The sequence below is a fragment of the Strongylocentrotus purpuratus genome, unplaced genomic scaffold, assembly GCF_000002235.5.
Source record: "Strongylocentrotus purpuratus isolate Spur 01 unplaced genomic scaffold, Spur_5.0 spur5_scaffold_17, whole genome shotgun sequence".
NCBI classification, from domain to species: domain Eukaryota; kingdom Metazoa; phylum Echinodermata; class Echinoidea; order Camarodonta; family Strongylocentrotidae; genus Strongylocentrotus; species Strongylocentrotus purpuratus.
In genome coordinates, this window is record NW_022145602.1 from 11,345,648 (window position 1) to 11,358,850 (window position 13,203).

General features: G+C 34.0%; 1 protein-coding gene across 12 annotated transcripts in view; it reads right to left on the reverse strand.

Moving 5' to 3' along the window:
• The window catches only part of LOC583670 (fibropellin-1), an 89,199-nt gene that overhangs the window by 71,918 nt on the left and 4,078 nt on the right, over nt 1-13,203 (reverse strand). For 9 of the 12 annotated variants that reach the window (XM_030988745.1, XM_030988749.1, XM_030988746.1 and 6 more), the window contains exons 4-12: nt 13,026-13,176; nt 10,811-10,924; nt 10,340-10,524; nt 7,350-7,505; nt 6,672-6,822; nt 4,456-4,569; nt 3,985-4,169; nt 994-1,149; nt 316-466 (exon numbers count right to left, since the gene is read on the reverse strand). In XM_030988745.1, the coding sequence (XP_030844605.1) occupies nt 316-466; nt 994-1,149; nt 3,985-4,169; nt 4,456-4,569; nt 6,672-6,822; nt 7,350-7,505; nt 10,340-10,524; nt 10,811-10,924; nt 13,026-13,092 (1,279 nt within the window). In that variant the 5' untranslated portion in view covers nt 13,093-13,176. The remainder of the gene's footprint in view (nt 1-315; nt 467-993; nt 1,150-3,984; nt 4,170-4,455; nt 4,570-6,671; nt 6,823-7,349; nt 7,506-10,339; nt 10,525-10,810; nt 10,925-13,025; nt 13,177-13,203) is intronic. The other 3 variants (XM_030988738.1, XM_030988740.1, XM_030988741.1) reach the window with 3 other exon arrangements.

Consider the following 13,203-nt stretch of genomic DNA (forward strand, 5'->3'; position numbering starts at 1 on the left):
ATGTTTTATGACAATGGCTTTATCCATTCTTGAGATATCCTGCGAACAAATTCGAGGAAGAATGAATAATAATAAAGAAAAATCTTCACAAAATCAAAAGGTGATATTTAATCGTAATACCACGTACGTCTCACCTAATAAAGACAAATCTTGACGAAATCAATAGGTGATACGTATAACTACGTACGTATCACCTAATTATAACCGTAGCACTATGCCTCTATGATTAGTGAAAAAGGGACCCAGAGTAATTGTCGCAAGAGAAATTGAATATGGAGCAAAAAATGTTGGACTATCACTAGTTTTAAAACTGACCTGTGAAAGGACCTTCACCGTAGATCTCCATACGAAGACTGATGTGGCCGTACCAGCTGACAGGCATCAAGCGGACATAGCGGCAAATCTGGGATACAGGCAGAGTGTTGGTCACGATGGTGTTGCGGTCGGCATTACCGGTGAAGATCTTCTATGAAAAAGGAAAATCAATCAACTTTTGAATGAATTATGACTCAAATGATTGTGCGGTCAATTGCAATCGAACTAAAGAGAATCGAATCGATAAACATGTTGAATAATACATATTTTTTCATGTTCAGTGTCTGGCCATTCGTTTCGATTTGAAGTTATATTCTGTGACATCAATTTCTATTTTTCGAGACCTAGTAATAGAATTGGAAAAAATATGATATGGATTGAAGATTTTTTGCTTGAAGTGCTTTTCTTGCTCTGATATATTTACAAATATAGACAGTTCTTCAATCCTACTTAATATTTTTTTTTTTTGCTCTTACACTTTGTGTAAGCAGAATATTAAATAATTCACCTAAGATGTAAATGTGTTCCTGAGGTAATGATTGCCTTTTTCTTTAAAAGAAAGTATCGTAACATGAACATATTTTAATTGTTATCAAAAAGATTTCAAATGCCTTCAAAGTTCTTCAAGAATAAAGTCAATGTAATATTAAAAAACGAATAATCGGAGAACAAACTTACCCTGACAGCTCGAGGGTATGCAGAGATGCCCTGCACGGTGTAAAAGGTCGTGCCATCAGTACTACAAGCAAGCCTGTAGCTTGTTACCCACTGGTTTTCATCTTGTCGCCCTTGAGTCGCAACTGAAGTGATACGGTAAATGTCTGCAAGATCCACCTTGTAGAAAGAAAGAATCGGAGGAAGCTTTCTTGATGTTCATCCTCTTAATCATCTATCTCCATGACAAAAATTTTAACCAATGAGCATGTTCCAAAATGTGTCAAATCTATATGATTTAAATACAAATACTAAGTGGTTTGATGAACAAACCTTATTTTGTATTTCTATTTAATGTTTTCTTTTTATTGATGGTCATTTGAAGATACCGTAGATTTGGAGTCAAAAGAAGTTAGTTTAATAATCGCTTTAAGTTTTGGGGTTTTAAAGATACCTTATTACGCTACTTTACAGAATACAGAGCAAGACGTCAGCAGTTGTCGAGAAACAAATTTATTTACTTGTGATGCCAGATTGTCGCCTAAGAAGTGAGTTTTTGTAATAGTTGACATTGAACAATCAGTAATTTCATTTATGTGTGAAAGAAGTATGAGAAATGTATAATTTTCAGAGCTCAAGGAAAAGAATAAGCTGGTATTGAAATATACATTTGTATTTGGTACTTGTGCAGGAATAAACTACGCTAATAAACTTTCCATTAATGAAAAGAAAACCAATTTTATGATTTTTACCAAAAAGAAACTTAATAAAGACTCAATAACAATCAAACTAGGTAATGCAAACATTCAGAGAGTTTCTTCAGCAAAGTTTTTGGGTGTTATTATCGATGATAAGTTCTCCTGGTCTAATCATATTGGTGTCATCTGCAACAAATTATGTAAAAGTATTGGTGTCATGTACAGATTGAAATCACTCCCGTAAATTATACTCAAAATGATATACTATGCAACTGTGTACCCTTACTTTATACATTATGCTATTATTGTATGGGGCAATGCTGCATTAATTTATCAAGATAGACTGTTTAAATTACAAAAAACGTGCAATAAGAATTATGAACCATTCTTCTTTCCTTGCCCATACCAATCCAATATTTTACTTATTAAACATGTTGCAATATAGGGATGTATATATATTACAAGTAGGTGTTTTTATGTATTTATGTCACCACAATCTTATCCCTGATTCTATTTCCAAATTGTTTATTTTAAACTGTAATGTTCATAGTTATACTACTAGAAATGCTAAACAATTTCACTTGCCATTGACTCGTACAGTAATAAACCAAAAAATAATTATTTTCCAAGGACCCTTTTTATGGAACACTCTTCCCCATTATATTCATAATTATGTTAGTGTAAATGATTTTAAACGTAGGTATAAGAAATTTCTTTTAGATAAACTGCAATAATCATTTAAGTTCAAGACATATTTTATTTGTTTGTTGTATGTATGTTTGTTGTCTTGATTTGAGTATAGTATAATGTTTAGTAACGGATATATTTCATACTTGTTTATTATAAAAAAGGGTCAACCTTTATATAAGGATTATTTTTTTTCCTTTCAGGTTGCAACCTATTCAGTTTATTTTATGTCCAAATGTCAAATATGTTCGTAATGTGTATTTTATAATATATAGCTGGTTCTTATATGAAATGTTGTCTTTTTAAACTGAATGAAATAAAACTGAATTGAATTGAATTGAATTGAATTTAAGTTTGAGTTTATTGCATACGTGTAAAGGTATTTGGTTTGAACGTAGGTGGCGTTTTACGAAATGTAGACGTGGCTCGTAATTTAAAAGGGAAAGTTTCAGTGATATTATTAATTATCTATTTTGGTTATAAAACATTTAGAGTAGACCAGTTCATGTATTAGGAGCAATTTAGACTGTGTTACACTTAAAATATGATCGCTTATTTCGATCCTTAACGAAATATTAAATATATGGTGAATTGTAATGTAAACAATTATTACTTGTAAGAACCAAGGAGGGCAAGTAAAGTTTATAGTTTGAGGATTTGGTGATAGAAAAGAAAGAAATCACTATTTGTCATTTCTGTGTTGGTTATGCATGTATTTTTCGTATGGTCATTTAAACTAGATTTAGTTTTTGAAGATTAATCGGTTATGAGATATTGACATGATCTGATAGAATATTTGGATACAAACAGAAGTAAATTGTATTTGTATGAAATAGAGAGTTTACTTGAATTCAGTTGTAACCCATTTGAGAAAAGGAAAGGAAAACTCTTATACATGTTTTAGAGAGTGTATTCATTTTATTGATAACATAACACATACATATATTTATGAGTCCTTTGATTTATATCTTTGCAGATTTGAATACAATAAAATATACAATTTCAAGTGGCAATCTGGTACGGTGTGAACTGAGTTCCCTATTGATCCAGCTAAGAACGGTTTCTTTCTCTGCTCCTTTCAATGACATTACCTTGCTTTCATGCAGCTCTGCCTCTCCAAGGGCAATAGTTTAATTAGAATTTCTCCATCTTGAAGCTTTAGTTGTCGATCTCATTTCTGAGTGATATCGAACAATTATATTAATGCCCTTAAAAATGAAAGCAATTATTGACTAGGATATGAATAATTATGTAACTATGGCAATCTTATAGTAGCCCTACCTATAGAGTGGAGACAAAATCTACGAACTCATATGCCACCTCAAAAAGTGGCCAATAAAAACAATTTTAACAGTGTAAGTGAATAGTGCCATAGAAATAACTGGTAACTCTTTCGTTACTGACATGGTAGTAGCGGTGGAATATAAATTCATGCCGTGCATAGAAACGACGGGTGACTTTTATTACAGCCTTTGTGGCAGTGTATGGATACAAATCAAACTGTGGTCTAAGATTTGACTGTTGACCCTTTCGTTACTGATACGGTGTCAGCAGTGAGATATGAACCCATGCCATAGAAATAAGCCTAATGTTTCGTGTCCGAATTGTCTTAAAGAAATTATTTGCTTACCTGGATCCACGGTTTGGCATCTGTTGGTCGTGCAGACCAGGCTCCACGCAGATTCCCGACTCGAGCCAGGTTAAGACGACCTCTCTTTGCACCATGGTCAGCATTATACTCACTGGAAGCTGTCAGACTTGAATCTGGGATGAAATAACTCTCAAGTCCCAGAGGGCCAGGTCCATTCAAGATGGCTGTAAGTTAATGCGTGACAATGTATAGCAAAATGTAGGAAGAGGTGGTCAAATAGGCAAATAGGATCGAATGATCCTATCGGGTGGACATAAAAGTGTAGTTACAATCTTGGCATGAGACTGTCAGTCAAGAAAAACCTCCAAGGTTTTCCCCACCAATGATTGTATGTTTCTTTCTTTCTATTTCCATGTTTGCCCTTTATCTATAATGTCTTGATAAACGAAGGAGCAATTGCTTTATATAAAAACATGTTGGTATGTAATCTACTTTAACTCTATGACTTACCTGTTCCGCACGTAGGCCCTGTATAGCCAAGATCGCAGGCACAAGTAAAGGTGTTCACTCCATTACTGCAAATTCCTCCATTTTCACATGGATCGGGAGAACAATCGTTGATATCTGTGCAAATTGAGTTCCAAAGACAGTAAAAGGGATAAAAAGGGATGAGAATATAATGTCCCTTTTGACATATTTATCTTCAATTGGCGGTGAACAGGAAAATAAAGTCAAAATGGCATTATAAATACAAATTACAGTTCAAGAATGAATTACTTTATTTGTAAAACTATTACCACTTAATTCAAATGAATTAAATGAACAAAATATCCCTTTAAGTATAAGTGTTTTTTTTTCAAAAACGTGGCCTTTAAAGAAAATATATTTAGAAAAATCTCACCCTTTCATAAAACGTAATGTGCCCCTGTCAGACAAGAAAAATGTCACTAAAGCAAATTTATTCATTTGGGCGTGAAATAAATGTGAAAATCGACGCAGAAATTGGCATGAAACTGGACGCAGAAATGGCATGAGACACCTCAGCTCCAAAAGTTAAATAGCTATTATCAGGATAAATCACACCAGTCTTTATCATACCCTATAACAAATCATTACTGTACTTGAATTTGTCACTTGACAAATTAGGTAATACATATTCTAATACACATAATGAAGAACGCGTTTTCACGATTTTAATTTTAAAAAATATATATATATTAACCCATCGGGAATCGAATCTGGGTCGACTGAATGGGAAGCAAGTGCTTTGACCACTATACCAACAAAAACAAATCCACTCACACATTACACGTAAACGGAAATTGAGATTATTAAATCACAATGTGTAATTAAAATATCACCATGATCCCAACATCTGATTAAAAAATAAATTGCACATTTTGTGTAGAGAATGGTCTTAGCTAGAAAATATCCGAAGCTTACAGAAAAACAGGCAAACTATCGAGATATTGCTCAAACAAGACTGGAATGTAGAATGAAGATTTCAGAAAAAGTCACCTCCCCTAGAGAACACACGCAACATTGGGAAAATTGACATGCCACCTTCAATCGAAATAGTTGACCATGACGCCATTGTTTATATGACAAATAAATACCATATTCCATGTAGAAAATTGTCTCAGCTACAACAAATCGAGAATTGGGAGAAAAATTATGAATATTTACAGATATACACTCAATTTTCTATAAATATGGTGACGTCATAATATGCACATTCGTATTTTGAGTTCCAATGCTATTATGATTGTGTCACGATGTTCTTCATGGCCAAATGAGACATGACATCATATCTCCGACTCATATTCCATTCAAATATGAAATACAAATTGCGATCCCCAAGCATACCAAAGAGCTACAATAGGCTTTGTATAGGAATATTTTTGCCCATATATACTATGTAATACAAGAGCTCGCGCGTACGGACATTTATCTTGAACGGACGCTCATCCCCTTATGAATAGTCATGAAGAAATAGACATGGTATCAAATTGTTCGGAAAAGTATGGACAAAATCATGAAAGAAAAAAGAATGGCGATTCTATGTTGCGTACGGCCATGACGAACGAAAACGCGCACGCAGGCACTTGTGCGCGACTTAAAAAAAAATGCCCAAAAGGCCGCAAACGTATGCAAATTGAACTTGAGACGATTTGGAGCAATTTTAAAATCTGCGCGCGCGTAAACGCGCGGATTTACCCGTACGCGCACGTTTAATGACCTGCAATTGACCGGACGGATATTGACCTTCAACATGATGAATATGAATGAGAAATTAATTTCTGTTATGAAGATATGATCATGAGTTGATTTTCACAAAATGGCACCTAGATTACGTCAAAATGATTTTTTGTAACACAGTTCTAAGTTAGACTAGGATCTGTCATCATGGCAAGCTGCATGACAATAGCTTTATCAATTCTTGAGATATCCTGCGAACAAATTCGAGGAAGAATAAATTATAATAAAGAAAAATCTTCACAAAATCAAAAGGTGATATTTAATCGTAATACCACGTACGTATCACCTAATAAAGACAAATCTTGACGAAATCAATAGGTGATACGTATAACTACGTACGTATCACCTAATTATAACCGTAGCACTATGCCTCTATGATTAGTGAAAAAGGGACCCAGAGTAATTGTCGCAAGAGAAATTGAATATGGAGCAAAAAATGTTGGACTATCACTAGTTTTAAAACTGACCTGTGAAAGGACCTTCACCGTAGATCTCCATACGAAGACTGATGTGGCCGTACCAGCTGACAGGCATCAAGCGGACATAGCGGCAAATCTGGGATACAGGCAGAGTGTTGGTCACGATGGTGTTGCGGTCGGCATTACCGGTGAAGATCTTCTATGAAAAAGGAAAATCAATCAGCTTTTGAATGAATTATGACTCAAATGATTCTGCGGTCAATTGCAATCGAACTAAAGAGAATCGAATCGATAAACATGCTGAATGATACATATTTTTTTCATGTTCAGTGTCTGGCCATTCGTTTCGATTTGAAGTTATATTCTGTGACATCAATTTCTATTTTTCGAGACCTAGTAATAGAATTGGAAAAAATATGATATGGATTGAAGATTTTTTGCTTGAAGTGCTTTTCTTGCTCTGATATATTTACAAATATAGACAGTTCTTCAATCCTACTTAATATTTTTTTTTTTGCTCTTACACTTTGTGTAAGCAGAATATTAAATAATTCACCTAAGATGTAAATGTGTTCCTGAGGTAATGATTGCCTTTTTCTTTAAAAGAAAGTATCGTAACATGAACATATTTTAATTGTTATCAAAAAGATTTCAAATGCCTTCAAAGTTCTTCAAGAATAAAGTCAATGTAATATTAAAAAACGAATAATCGGAGAACAAACTTACCCTGACAGCTCGAGGGTATGCAGAGATGCCCTGCACGGTGTAAAAGGTCGTGCCATCAGTACTACAAGCAAGCCTGTAGCTTGTTATCCACTGGTTTTCATCTTGTCGCCCTTGAGTCGCAACTGAAGTGATACGGTAAATGTCTGCAAGATCCACCTTGTAGAAAGAAAGAATCGGAGGAAGCTTTCTTGATGTTCATCCTCTTAATCATCTATCTCCATGACAAAAATTTTAACCAATGAGCATGTTCCAAAATGTGTCAAATCTATATGATTTAAATACAAATACTAAGTGGTTTGATGAACAAACCTTATTTTGTATTTCTATTTAATGTTTTCTTTTTATTGATGGTCATTTGAAGATACCGTAGATTTGGAGTCAAAAGAAGTTAGTTTAATAATCGCTTTAAGTTTTGGGGTTTTAAAGATACCTTATTACGCTACTTTACAGAATACAGAGCAAGACGTCAGCAGTTGTCGAGAAACAAATTTATTTACTTGTGATGCCAGATTGTCGCCTAAGAAGTGAGTTTTTGTAATAGTTGACATTGAACAATCAGTAATTTCATTTATGTGTGAAAGAAGTATGAGAAATGTATAATTTTCAGAGCTCAAGGAAAAGAATAAGCTGGTATTGAAATATACATTTGTATTTGGTACTTGTGCAGGAATAAACTACGCTAATAAACTTTCCATTAATGAAAAGAAAACCAATTTTATGATTTTTACCAAAAAGAAACTTAATAAAGACTCAATAACAATCAAACTAGGTAATGCAAACATTCAGAGAGTTTCTTCAGCAAAGTTTTTGGGTGTTATTATCGATGATAAGTTCTCCTGGTCTAATCATATTGGTGTCATCTGCAACAAATTATGTAAAAGTATTGGTGTCATGTACAGATTGAAATCACTCCCGTAAATTATACTCAAAATGATATACTATGCAACTGTGTACCCTTACTTTATACATTATGCTATTATTGTATGGGGCAATGCTGCATTAATTTATCAAGATAGACTGTTTAAATTACAAAAACGTGCAATAAGAATTATGAACCATTCTTCTTTCCTTGCCCATACCAATCCAATATTTTACTTATTAAACATGTTGCAATATAGGGATGTATATATATTACAAGTAGGTGTTTTTATGTATTTATGTCACCACAATCTTATCCCTGATTCTATTTCCAAATTGTTTATTTTAAACTGTAATGTTCATAGTTATACTACTAGAAATGCTAAACAATTTCACTTGCCATTGACTCGTACAGTAATAAACCAAAAAATAATTATTTTCCAAGGACCCTTTTTATGGAACACTCTTCCCCATTATATTCATAATTATGTTAGTGTAAATGATTTTAAACGTAGGTATAAGAAATTTCTTTTAGATAAACTGCAATAATCATTTAAGTTCAAGACATATTTTATTTGTTTGTTGTATGTATGTTTGTTGTCTTGATTTGAGTATAGTATAATGTTTAGTAACGGATATATTTCATATTTGTTTATTATAAAAAAGGGTCAACCTTTATATAAGGATTATTTTTTTTCCTTTCAGGTTGCAACCTATTCAGTTTATTTTATGTCCAAATGTCAAATATGTTCGTAATGTGTATTTTATAATATATAGCTGGTTCTTATATGAAATGTTGTCTTTTTAAACTGAATGAAATAAAACTGAATTGAATTGAATTGAATTGAATTTAAGTTTGAGTTTATTGCATACGTGTAAAGGTATTTGGTTTGAACGTAGGTGGCGTTTTACGAAATGTAGACGTGGCTCGTAATTTAAAAGGGAAAGTTTCAGTGATATTATTAATTATCTATTTTGGTTATAAAACATTTAGAGTAGACCAGTTCATGTATTAGGAGCAATTTAGACTGTGTTACACTTAAAATATGATCGCTTATTTCGATCCTTAACGAAATATTAAATATATGGTGAATTGTAATGTAAACAATTATTACTTGTAAGAACCAAGGAGGGCAAGTAAAGTTTATAGTTTGAGGATTTGGTGATAGAAAAGAAAGAAATCACTATTTGTCATTTCTGTGTTGGTTATGCATGTATTTTTCGTATGGTCATTTAAACTAGATTTAGTTTTTGAAGATTAATCGGTTATGAGATATTGACATGATCTGATAGAATATTTGGATACAAACAGAAGTAAATTGTATTTGTATGAAATAGAGAGTTTACTTGAATTCAGTTGTAACCCATTTGAGAAAAGGAAAGGAAAACTCTTATACATGTTTTAGAGAGTGTATTCATTTTATTGATAACATAACACATACATATATTTATGAGTCCTTTGATTTATATCTTTGCAGATTTGAATACAATAAAATATACAATTTCAAGTGGCAATCTGGTACGGTGTGAACTGAGTTCCCTATTGATCCAGCTAAGAACGGTTTCTTTCTCTGCTCCTTTCAATGACATTACCTTGCTTTCATGCAGCTCTGCCTCTCCAAGGGCAATAGTTTAATTAGAAGTTCTCCATCTTGAAGCTTTAGTTGTCGATCTCATTTCTGAGTGATATCGAACAATTATATTAATGCCCTTAAAAATGAAAGCAATTATTGACTAGGATATGAATAATTATGTAACTATGGCAATCTTATAGTAGCCCTACCTATAGAGTGGAGACAAAATCTACGAACTCATATGCCACCTCAAAAAGTGGCCAATAAAAACAATTTTAACAGTGTAAGTGAATAGTGCCATAGAAATAACTGGTAACTCTTTCGTTACTGACATGGTAGTAGCGGTGGAATATAAATTCATGCCGTGCATAGAAACGACGGGTGACTTTTATTACAGCCTTTGTGGCAGTGTATGGATACAAATCAAACTGTGGTCTAAGATTTGACTGTTGACCCTTTCGTTACTGATACGGTGTCAGCAGTGAGATATGAACCCATGCCATAGAAATAAGCCTAATGTTTCGTGTCCGAATTGTCTTAAAGAAATTATTTGCTTACCTGGATCCACGGTTTGGCATCTGTTGGTCGTGCAGACCAGGCTCCACGCAGGTTCCCGACTCGAGCCAGGTTAAGACGACCTCTCTTTGCACCATGGTCAGCATTATACTCACTGGAAGCTGTCAGACTTGAATCTGGGATGAAATAACTCTCAAGTCCCAGAGGGCCAGGTCCATTCAAGATGGCTGTAAGTTAATGCGTGACAATGTATAGCAAAATGTAGGAAGAGGTGGTCAAATAGGCAAATAGGATCGAATGATCCTATCGGGTGGACATAAAAGTGTAGTTACAATCTTGGCATGAGACTGTCAGTCAAGAAAAACCTCCAAGGTTTTCCCCACCAATGATTGTATGTTTCTTTCTTTCTATTTCCATGTTTGCCCTTTATCTATAATGTCTTGATAAACGAAGGAGCAATTGCTTTATATAAAAACATGTTGGTATGTAATCTACTTTAACTCTATGACTTACCTGTTCCGCACGTAGGCCCTGTATAGCCAAGATCGCAGGCACAAGTAAAGGTGTTCACTCCATTACTGCAAATTCCTCCATTTTCACAAGGATCGGGAGAACAATCGTTGATATCTGTGCAAATTGAGTTCCAAAGACAGTAAAAGGGATAAAAAGGGATGAGAATATAATGTCCCTTTTGACATATTTATCTTCAATTGGCGGTGAACAGGAAAATAAAGTCAAAATGGCATTATAAATACAAATTACAGTTCAAGAATGAATTACTTTATTTGTAAAACTATTACCACTTAATTCAAATGAATTAAATGAACAAAATATCTCTTTAAGTATAAGTGTTTTTTTTCAAAAACGTGGCCTTTAAAGAAAATATATTTAGAAAAATCTCACCCTTTCATAAAACGTAATGTGCCCCTGTCAGACAAGAAAAATGTCACTAAAGCAAATTTATTCATTTGGGCGTGAAATAAATGTGAAAATCGACGCAGAAATTGGCATGAAACTGGACGCAGAAATGGCATGAGACACCTCAGCTCCAAAAGTTAAATAGCTATTATCAGGATAAATCACACCAGTCTTTATCATACCCTATAACAAATCATTACTGTACTTGAATTTGTCACTTGACAAATTAGGTAATACATATTCTAATACACATAATGAAGAACGCGTTTTCACGATTTTAATTTTAAAAAATATATATATATTAACCCATCGGGAATCGAATCTGGGTCGACTGAATGGGAAGCAAGTGCTTTGACCACTATACCAACAAAAACAAATCCACTCACACATTACACGTAAACGGAAATTGAGATTATTAAATCACAATGTGTAATTAAAATATCACCATGATCCCAACATCTGATTAAAAAATAAATTGCACATTTTGTGTAGAGAATGGTCTTAGCTAGAAAATATCCGAAGCTTACAGAAAAACAGGCAAACTATCGAGATATTGCTCAAACAAGACTGGAATGTAGAATGAAGATTTCAGAAAAAGTCACCTCCCCTAGAGAACACACGCAACATTGGGAAAATTGACATGCCACCTTCAATCGAAATAGTTGACCATGACGCCATTGTTTATATGACAAATAAATACCATATTCCATGTAGAAAATTGTCTCAGCTACAACAAATCGAGAATTGGGAGAAAAATTATGAATATTTACAGATATACACTCAATTTTCTATAAATATGGTGACGTCATAATATGCACATTCGTATTTTGAGTTCCAATGCTATTATGATTGTGTCACGATGTTCTTCATGGCCAAATGAGACATGACATCATATCTCCGACTCATATTCCATTCAAATATGAAATAAAAATTGCGATCCCCAAGCATACCAAAGAGCTACAATAGGCTTTGTATAGGAATATTTTTGCCCATATATACTATGTAATACAAGAGCTCGCGCGTACGGACATTTATCTTGAACGGACGCTCATCCCCTTATGAATAGTCATGAAGAAATAGACATGGTATCAAATTGTTCGGAAAAGTATGGACAAAATCATGAAAGAAAAAAGAATGGCGATTCTATGTTGCGTACGGCCATGACGAACGAAAACGCGCACGCAGGCACTTGTGCGCGACTTAAAAAAAAATGCCCAAAAGGCCGCAAACGTATGCAAATTGAACTTGAGACGATTTGGAGCAATTTTAAAATCTGCGCGCGCGTAAACGCGCGGACTTACCCGTACGCGCACGTTTAATGACCTGCAATTGACCGGACGGATATTGACCTTCAACATGATGAATATGAATGAGAAATTAATTTCTGTTATGAAGATATGATCATGAGTTGATTTTCACAAAATGGCACCTAGATTACGTCAAAATGATTTTTTGTAACACAGTTCTAAGTTAGACTAGGATCTGTCATCATGGCAAGCTGCATGACAATAGCTTTATCAATTCTTGAGATATCCTGCGAACAAATTCGAGGAAGAATAAATTATAATAAAGAAAAATCTTCACAAAATCAAAAGGTGATATTTAATCGTAATACCACGTACGTATCACCTAATAAAGACAAATCTTGACGAAATCAATAGGTGATACGTATAACTACGTACGTATCACCTAATTATAACCGTAGCACTATGCCTCTATGATTAGTGAAAAAGGGACCCAGAGTAATTGTCGCAAGAGAAATTGAATATGGAGCAAAAAATGTTGGACTATCACTAGTTTTAAAACTGACCTGTGAAAGGACCTTCACCGTAGATCTCCATACGAAGACTGATGTGGCCGTACCAGCTGACAGGCATCAAGCGGACATAGCGGCAAATCTGGGATACAGGCAGAGTGTTGGTCACGATGGTGTTGCGGTCGGCATTACCGGTGAAGATCTTCTATGAAAAAGGAAAATCAATCAGCTT